The 10,372-nt window shown below is 40.0% G+C and overlaps 2 protein-coding genes across 2 annotated transcripts in view; both read left to right on the forward strand.

The window, feature by feature from the left end:
- The first annotated feature begins 1,410 nt into the window (after positions 1 to 1,410).
- Positions 1,411 to 2,197, forward strand: LOC100483137 (olfactory receptor-like protein DTMT). The gene is given in 2 exon segments (XM_002928314.2): positions 1,411 to 1,464; positions 1,466 to 2,197. Coding segments are annotated over 2 exon segments (771 nt in total). The 5' UTR covers positions 1,411 to 1,425.
- Positions 2,198 to 9,864: 7,667 nt separating this feature from the next.
- The window catches only part of LOC100464194 (olfactory receptor-like protein DTMT), a 984-nt gene continuing 476 nt past the window's right edge, over positions 9,865 to 10,372 (forward strand). The window contains 1 exon segment of the mRNA XM_034640613.1: positions 9,865 to 10,369. Coding sequence (XP_034496504.1) covers positions 9,865 to 10,369 — 505 coding nt within the window.

The raw sequence follows: 10,372 nt of genomic DNA on the forward strand, positions 1-10,372 counted from the left end.
AGCAGGTTCTCACCTGGTCTAGGGAGGGGGGACAGGAGAGATCTAGCTGAGTAAGTGACATGTAATATGGCTGAAGGGTAAGTAGGAGCAAACCAAGTGAAGAGGGAGGAAGATGCTAGGCAGGGGGGACAGCAAGTGGAAAAGGCTGGAGGCAAGAAATTGTGCCTTTCAAATCCAGCATTTCTGGAGAGGTGAATGTGAGTGTCACTATGGGGCCAGGTGAGGCTGTGGAAATCAGCAAGGGTCAAGTCTTGAAGCAACTTGCAATTTCTTTGGAGGGAATTTTGCCTTTATCTTGAGAGCAATGAGAAACTGTGAAGACTTTAGGGAGAATGATGATGAAATTTTCATCTTAGAATGCCACAGTGTGAATGAAGGCTATTGAAGGAGAGAGTGTTCAAGTGTGGAAGCAGGGAGATGAGTGAAGAGAGACGAGGCTGTCCCAATAGTACAGACAAGACATGATGTCAGCCTAGCCAGGATAGTGATGGTTGAGATAAGGAGTGGATGAATGAGAAAGAGGTTTAATGTGGCAGAATCTTTAGTATGTTTTGACAGATTGGATATTGAGGGAAAGGAGGGGACAAAAGAAACCTCTCAGGTGTATGACTTGCCCCTTGATTTCTTTTACTGAGGTAGAGGGAATTAGAGGAGGAAGGAATTGGAATTGAGAGAAGGTCACGATGTGATCGTGAGTTTCTTTTAGGATCTGCTTAGCTTAAAATGCATGTGATAAGTCTAAGGGAAGATAATCATTAAGCAACGAGGTGCACTGTTTTCTAGATCAGAGAGTCATCTACATCCGAGGTTTAAATGGTAATCAAATCCTTTGGAGTAGATGAGTTTTTCTTCATGCTATATGTAGCATTACAAAAGAACAGTGTTTAGGAAAGAGCCCTGGAACATCTACATGAAGAGTTTGACAAAAAGAAACTAATTAGAGTCACTGAGGATGCCTGGTCAGACAGGTATGGGGAAAACCAATATATAGGTGTCTCAGAAGGTAATGGGTAAGAGCGTTTTATAAAGGTTGGAATATTGTTAAAGAGAAGCGAAGAAAAGTCATTTCTGATCATAGAGATTCTGTCGTTAGAGATTTGGAGTACAGAAATGGTAATTATTGTGATAAGAGTGATATGCAGTATCTTTACACAGCACCTAACAGATTATGTATCACAGAAATATGTTCGGTTTTAAATTCAGTTTTTAATGGATACTGTAATTTCTTTGTAAGGATACTGAACACAGAGCATGACAGGAAAGAATCAAACTGTCATCTCAGAATTTGTCCTCTTGGGCCTGCCCATTGATCCAGATCAGCGAGACCTGTTCTATGCCCTGTTCCTGGCCATGTATGTTACCACTGTCCTGGGGAACCTTCTCATCGTCGTCCTCATTTGCCTGGACTCCCACCTCCACACACCCATGTATTTGTTTCTCAGCAATTTATCCTTCTCCGACCTCCTGCTTCTCCTCTGTCACAATGCCCAAATTGCTGCAGAACATGCAGAGCCGAGTCCCATCCATCCCCTATGCTGGCTGCCTGACCCAGATGTACTTCTTCCTGCTTTTTGGAGACCTGGAGAGCTTCCTCCTGGTGGCCATGGCCTATGACCGCTATGTGGCCATCTGCTTCCCCCTGCACTACACCACCATCATGAGCCCCAAGCTTTGTCTCTCCCTGGTGGTGCTTTCCTGGGTGCTGACCATGTTGCATGCTATGTTACACACTCTGCTCATGGCCAGATTGTGGTTCTGTGCAGACAACACAATCCCCCACTTTTTCTGTGATATGTCTGCTCTGCTGAAGCTGGCCTGCTCTGACACTCGAGTTAATGAGTTGGTGATATTTATCATGGGAGGGCTTGTTGTCGTCATCCCATTCCTGCTCATCATCATGTCTTATGCACAGATTGTGTCCTCTATCCTCAAAGTCCCTTCTGCCAGGGGCATCTGCAAAGCCTTCTCCACCTGTGGCTCCCATCTCTCTGTGGTGTCGTTATTCTATGGGACAGTTATTGGTCTCTACTTGTGCCCATCAACTAATAATTCTACTGTTAAGGAGACTCTCATGGCTATGATGTACACTGTGGTCACCCCCATGCTGAACCCCTTCATCTACAGCCTGAGGAACAGAATCATGAAGGGAGCCGTGGGGAGAGTCTTTTGTAGAAAGGAAATTACCTTCTTTGTATGATCGTGACATTTGATATTTTTACATATTTCTATCTAGTAGATATAATAATATTGGAGTATTATTCCAGATTTTTTCCCTTACCATGGAAACTTTCTGTTAAGACGATATAGTAAGTAATTATTCAGTATGTAAAAGAGATGAAGTTGAGCTGTGTAGTTGAACTAGGGAAGAAGGGTTTTGGTGACCTGCTGGCTAAGGCTTCCTCTTTGTGTTCCCCAGGTGATTCTGGCAAAGTGTAGTTTAAGAACTTCTGTTTTGAATGATCTTCATGCCTTACATTCTTTAACTAATTTATCATGGGAACCTATGTTTCTTTTTTTAAGCCAGAACTCTGCTTTGATTGTGGCATAATTTTAAAATAATTGTCTATGCTCTTAGGTCAATACTAAATGAGGTCCAACATCTCCACCTCCCAGCCTCCTTCTTAATGTCTCCTACTTACCTCTCTCTGCATAAGATTCACATCATTTTATCTCTTAATCTCCCCCCTCCTTATTTGTTTTCATGTATTATCTGTTTTCTTTTTTTAATGTTTTTTTATTATATTATGTTAGTCACCATACAGTACATCCCCAGTTTCTGATGTAAAGTTCCATGATTCATTAGTTGCATATAACACCCAGTATTATCTGTTTTCTGACCTGGCCTGACCTGAAATGCATTTTTCTAGTCCTTGATACAAGAGTGTATTTTGTCTTTACCTGGAAATAACTAATACCCAACCAAGGGACCTAAAGTTTTCCCCAGGAATGGGAAAAGAATTTGGAAGCTGGTAAACAAGTTCAGAGTTTTAGGATGCCTCTATTCTGTTTGGTATTTTGCACCTCATAAAAGAACTTTGTATCTATGTTTTTATCCTACCCTCAACCTCATGACAATTCCAAGGAATAGAGAGGATAGGGCTACTATTTCATAGACTGAAAAGCATGATGTTCAATTACTTGTCAAGTCACACAGTGTGTCAATTGTTGAATCTATGTAAGATTCCAGACTGTGATTCTATGATTTCTTTTCATATTCATTCACTTCAGAAAGAAAGAGAGCACCCATTAAAAATAAAGCAAAACCAAAACCAAGCCAAAACAAACAACCAACCCCCTCCCCCAAAAACCCCTGAAAAACCAAAACCCTCTTAGCTCCATTTATGGCATGGACTAGTTTTCCAACCTCAGTCCATTTGTGCCCTCAGTTGTCCCCTCTAAGCTATGGCATCTAAACCCACCACTTTCATCCTCAAGTATATTCTGGTGACCTCCACATCTCTATCTGAAGTCAAGACTTTTCTCCAGAGTTCCAAACTGTTCATTGGACATCTCCACTTGAGGCTCTATGGATAGTTCAAGGTCAACATGTATAATACTGAACTCTTTATGTTCCCTCAAGTCTGTTCTTTGTCCTCTATTCTATATCTTCATTTATGTCACTTTCTACCCAGTTACCTGAACAGCCATACAATCTTGCATGACATATTTTCATTTAATATTGTATTTCTTGAAATAGTTTATTATATCCATGAGGCAGCTAGGGTAACACTAATTCCTATAATGGATAAATTCTGAAATCTCAGAGCCATCATACAACACATATATAGTGGCAAGAAAAAAGATTAATATTTAAATTAATGCACTTTCCTCTATAACAGAAACATTCCATTAAAAAGAGAATGAAAAATAGACCCTATTCTCAATAGAAATGGAATTATGTTCAGGAACATAAGAAGAAAATTGTAAAACTTTACTGAAAGATATAAAAGAATACCACAGTAAGTGGACATATACAATGACCCTGGATGTCTCCTTTTAAACAGCTTTTGAAGAGTAATTTTTATACACTAAATCAATCCATTTAAAATTGTGCATTTTTTTTAAATTTTATTTTATTATATTATGTTAATCACCATACAGTACATCCCCAGATTCCGATGTAAAGTTTGATGCTTCATTAGTTGCGTATAACACCCAGTGCACCATGCAATACGTGGGGGTGGGGGAAGGGGATAGACTGGTGATGGGTAGTAAGGAGGGCACGTATTGCACGTAAAATTGTGCATTTTGATGAGTTTTGAAACCTCAATATTTTAACAACATCAGTTCTCCTAATACATTCAATACAATCCAAGTCAAATTCTCAAAGGAATTATTTTGTGGAAACTGACAAGCTTATATTGATGTTTGACATATTTGACCACATAAAAAGAGGAAACCTATCTAGGACAAAAGATAACATAAACAGACTTGACAGAAAACTGGCAGACAGTAACATGCCTAACACACAAGATTAAAATTCAGAATATACAAAGAACACCTACAAGTAATATAAAAATAAAACAAACTGAGTATCTCAAATAGCCAAAGCAATCTTGAAAAAGGAACACAAAGCTGGAACCATCACAATTCCAGATTTCAAGTTATGTTACTAAGCTGCAGTGATCAAAACTGTATGGTACTGGCCCAAAAATAGACACACAGATCAATGGAGTAGAACAGAAAACCTCAAAATAAACCCATAGTTATATGGTCATTTAATCTTTGATAAAATAGGAAATAATATCTAATAGGAAAAATACACTCTCTTCAACAAATTGTGTTGGGAAAACTGGACGGCCACATGCAGAGGAGGGAAACCGGACCACTTTCCTAAAGCATACACAAAAATAAATTCAAAATGGCCTAAGACCTAACTGTGAGACTTGAAACCATAAAAATCCTAGAAGAGAGCACAGGCAGTGATGTCTCCTGACATCTGCTGTAACAATATTTTTCTACATATGTCTCCTGAGGCAAGGGTAATAAAAACAAAAATAAACTATTGGGACTACATCAAAATAAAAAGCTTCTGCATAGCAACGGAAACAATCACTAAAACTAAAAGGCAACCTACAGAATGGGAGAAGATATTTGCAAGTGACATATCTGATAAAGGGTTACTATCCAAAATATATGAAGAACTGTTACAACTCAACACCCAAACACCAAATAATCCAATTAAAAATGGGCAGAAGACATAAACAGACATTTCTCCAAAGAAGACATACAGATGGCCAACAGACACATGAAAAGATGCTCAACATTATTCATCATCAGGGAAATGCAAATCAAACATACAATGAACTATCACCTCACACCTGTCAGAATGGCTAAAAATCAACAACGCAAGAAGCAACAAGAGTTGGCAAGGATGTGGAGGAGAAAAACCCTCTTGCACTGTTGGTGGGAATGCAACCTGGTGCAGCCACCGTGAAAACAGTATGGAGTTTCCTCAAAAAGTTAAAAATGGAACTGTCCCATGATCCAGTAATTGCACTACTAGATATTCCCCCCCAAAATACAAAAACACTAATTCAAAGGGATACACACACCCTTTGAATTATAGCAGCAGATTTACAATAACCAAATGTGGAAGCAGCCCAATTGTCCATCCATAGAGAAATGGATAAAGAAAATGTGGTAAATATATACACACAATGGAATATTTTTCAGCCTCTTAACTACAAAGAACAAACTGATGGTTACCAGAGGGGAAGAGAGCAGGAGGATGGTGAAATAGGCGATGGGGATTAAGGAGTGCACTTGTTGTAATGAGCTCTGGGTGATGTGTGGAATTGTTGAATCATTATATTGTATACCTGAAACTAGTATAACAGTCTATGTTAACTATACTGAAATTAAAATACAAACTTAATACATAAAAAATATTAACAGAAAATTCATGAAGAATAAACAGTATGAAAAGATGTTCGACTTCAATGATAACCAGGAGAAAGAAAATTGAAAAAATAAGAATTGGTAACTGAATGACCACATAATTGACAAATTTATAAATGATTGAATTTCTATTTTAATAGCAAAATGTAAGAATAGAGATTTTAAAAGATGAAATACTGTGTCATTACACCTGGAACATTCAAAACAAAAGCTACAAGCTTAATTTCAAATTAGTTCATCAGTTGCTCAAATCTGTTCATATTTCATTCATTCATATTTATAGCACATATCAAACTCTCTCTCCCTTCCTCATTACCTCCATCCCCCCTCTCTCTTCCTTTCTTTCTTTCTCTCCTTTCTTTTCGTCTTTTTAAAAGGGCTGATTTGGGGCGCCTGGGTGGCTCAGTCGTTAAGCGTCTGCCTTTGGCTCAGGGCGTGATCCCAGTGTTCTGGGATCGAGCCCCGCATCAGGCTCCTCTGCTGAGAGCCTGCTTCTTCCTCTCCCACTCCCCCTGCTTGTGTTCCCTTTCTCACTGGCTGTCTCTCTCTCTGTCAAATAAATAAATAAAATCTTTAAAAAATAAAATAAAAATAAAATGGCTGATCCATGTTGAATCATTATATTGTACACCTGAAACTAATATAACACTGTATGTTAACAGGAATTAAAATTAAAACTTAAAAAATAAGTAAAATGGCTGATCTATTTGAGATCATTTTCAGCCATCAAGACAGTGACTAAATTCAGCATTTAGGATCTCCTAGAAACAAGAACATTTTCATACATAATTACAATAGCATTATCACACCTGAGAAATTCAACATTAATATACATATATTTAATGCAATCTATAGACAAATTTCTCCAACGATAAAGACTTGGTTTTTATTAGATGTTTGTTAACATCTAATTCACATACCAAGCCATTTACCCATTTAAAGCATAAAATTAATTTTTATATACTCAGATTTGTGCAACCATCACCATAATCAATTTTAGAACATTTTCATTACCCCCAAAGAAATCTCATTAACAATCACTACCCAGTTCTCCCTAGGAATCACCAACTTACTTTATGTCTCTATGGATTTGCCTGTTCTTGCTATTTCATATAAACAGTATCATATACTATGTTGCTTTTGTGATTGCCTTCTTTTAATTGACATAATGTTTTCAAGGTTTATCCATATTATGGTATGTATCAGTACTTTATTTTATTGCTGAAAAATATTCCATTGTTTGGATACACCACATTTTCTTTATCTAGTCATTGGTTGATGGTGGTTTCCACCTTGGCGCTGTTGTGATTAGTGCTGCTATCAACATTCATGTACAAGTATTTGTTAGTACTTCAATTTTTTAGGTATATACGAGGGAGTAGAATTGCTGGATCATATGGCAATTCTACCTTCCCTCCTTCCCAATGACCCCCATCTTCTGTCTGCTTCCTAGCACATGCACTATTCCTCAGCTACGCTGAACTTCCTTTGCTTTTAAAAAGCTCCAGGCTCTCTCACCTGAGTTTTTCTACATACTATTCCCTCTACAGATACTTTTATTCTCTTTTTCTGAAAAACTCCTCAGATTCTGCTTAAACTTCATTTTAAAAATGTCTTCTTTGACCTACTGGACAAGGTTAGGTGTCCTGAATATGCACTGTTATCACAACTTGTGTTTCCCCTATGATAACATTTGTAAAGCTTGGCAGTAGCTTGTTTAGTTGCCGTGTCTGCCAGCTAGACTATAAGGTATCTGAGGGGAGGAACCATGTCTACCTTGCCCACAGTTTTTCCCACAGTCATGGGATCAGTGTCTTGCACATGGTAGGTACCCAGTAAATATTTCTAGAAGGAATGCATTAATGAACTAATAGATTAAGGATTTCCTGGATGAATCAATCGACACAATGCTTGTTATCATGGAACTTAAAGCCCACCTGAGAAGAGAAGTTGGAATATATGGAAGGAATCACTGGACAACATATAACAGTGGTGACCAAGTGCTACAGTGTTTGACTCTGATAATTGTTGTAGAGGCCAGATATTGCAGAAGGTAAAGAAGGGAGATATTAGTGTGGGCTGTAATGGCAGGGGAAAGCTTTCTTGAGATCAGACTTAGAGTAAACCCAGAATTGCGTCTCAGGTCATGACTTACTCAGAAATGTGCAGGAGTAAGGGTGGAGGCAAGTACTGGGTTTGTTGTTAACGAGTTTCTTTGGGACCCGAGATCCCAGGAGTCAGAGCATTGTAGAAGAGAGGAGTCAGAAGACAACAGCAGGGACTCCAGCTGAACACGCATGATGGGGAAGTAACAAACAAGAAGCAGGCTCTGGAGCCACACTAAGACAAGCTGGGTAAGCTGGGAGGGGGTTCAGAAGAGGTAGTTATTCCAAAATCCCCTTTAGCAGATTAAATTAAGATTCCATAATTATGTAGTGCAACTCTTGCAGGATGATTTAGAAGTCATCAGCCTCATTGTTTTCCTCTCTAACAGTGATTCCCATCTCTGAATGTAACTGGGAATCACCAGAGCTATTAGTGGGAACAAATAAATTGTATGTTTGTGGAGTACTTTATACTTTGCAAGTGCCAATCATTCCAAACCTGCAATTCTGCAAGGTATGTAAGATTCACTGATGGTGGAGTGTAAGGTTGGAAGAGTTCAGCAATTTGCCAAGGTCACAGGCCAGTAAATGATGGAGTCTGATTCCTGTGGCCTCCTAAATATTTTGGTTGGGGGTGAGGTAAACAGAGTGTAAGAGACGATTTTGGGAGCCCCTTTCCATGAAGCCAGTTTCCCTCACCCTCAATCGAGTTATCCTAATATTAGTATCTTTAGCTAGGGATAGATTCAACTCATAACTTGGGAGGAAATCCTCACTATTTGGGTTCCAAGTCTTTGTCCCTTCTGGGCCAGTAGCTTCTTTCATCCCACAATACTCCTTTCCACTTACTCTACTTGCACCAAGGTGCTGTGCTCATGGGTGGTGTGGGGGGGTGGAGATGAGGTTAGGGGTACCTGGGAAAATACTACATCCTCATCACAGAACTTAATGATGACAGTAGTAAATCTCACCCATGCCACACTTTGTCTTGACTTCTTTTGGCAGAATAAATTACGTACTGTTTAGTTCCTATTGAGCTGATTAGGGAACTATGACTAAGGGAGGTTAAGTTTCTTGGCCAGGTCATGGTACAGGTATGGGTGTAGTAAGGGTTGATTGGTTCCAGGGCCCAACACTTAAATGCTGTGTATGCACACTGGGGTCCTCCCAATCTCAGCTGCTTCCCATGCTGTCCGTCTCATTCCTATTCCCTTCTAACTCTTGCTTCTCTAATGTCCCCTGGGCAATTCAGTCTTTTTTTTTTTAAGTCTTAAAAGGCGAAACAGACAAGATTTTCATGTGGGGTGGGGTAGTATTAATCTAGGTAACAAAGAAATTAAGGTGGCAGAGACATTTTTCTGGTAGTTCCAGTGTTAGGAACTGGATCTGAAGTTCTAGGGACTGGGTTCTAGTGCCTGCTGATGATGAGAGAAGATCAACTGCCTTCTAATCTGCAGCAACTCAGACCTTGGTGTCATTCTGCAGTTTGGGGAACCCCCCACGGTTCTCAATGGCCCCCAGGCTGTGGCAGGTGCGGAACATGGGCTTGGATCAGTTTTGGCTCATCATCTCCTTCCCCACACCACTGAGGTGGGTGGTTGAGGGGGTTTGTAAGCTGGGTGGGCAGACAAATAGATGGGCTTTTCTTTGGGGTAGGAGTGCTGGGTGTAGTCCAGCGAGAAGGATGCAGCTGCTGATGGGTATGTGGTGGTAGAGCCCCACTTGGTTTTGTACACTCCTTGCTCCAGGTAAAGCTGGTGGAGAGGCAGCTCAGAAGAATATATATATATTACATATACACATATATATTCACACTTTCATACAAATTATTCTTAATTTTTAAAAGAACAAAAATAACATGAAAATGGGAAACCAAACTGTCGTCTCAGAATTCGTCCTCCTGGGCCTGCCCATTGATCCAGATCAGTGAGACCTGTTCTATGCCCTGTTCCTGGCCATGTATGTTACCACCATCGTGGGGAACCTTCTCATCGTCGTCCTCATTTGCCTGGACTCCCACCTCCACACACCCATGTATTTGTTTCTCAGCAATTTATCCTTCTCCGACCTCTGCTTCTCCTCTGTCACAATGCCCAAATTGCTGCAGAACATGCAGAGCCGAGTCCCATCCATCCCCTATGCTGGCTGCCTGACCCAGATGTACTTCTTCCTGCTTTTTGCAGACCTGGAGAGCTTCCTCTTGGTGGCCATGGCCTATGACCACTACGTGGCCATCTGCTTCCCCCTGCACTACACCACCATCATGAGCCCCAAGCTTTGTCTCTCCCTGGTGGTGTTGTCCTGGATTCTGACCACTTTTACCTCTTTGTTGCACACCCTGCTCATGGCTCGGTTGTCTTTTTGTG

This window comes from Ailuropoda melanoleuca, chromosome 13 (assembly GCF_002007445.2).
Source record: "Ailuropoda melanoleuca isolate Jingjing chromosome 13, ASM200744v2, whole genome shotgun sequence".
Taxonomy (NCBI): Eukaryota; Metazoa; Chordata; class Mammalia; order Carnivora; family Ursidae; genus Ailuropoda; species Ailuropoda melanoleuca.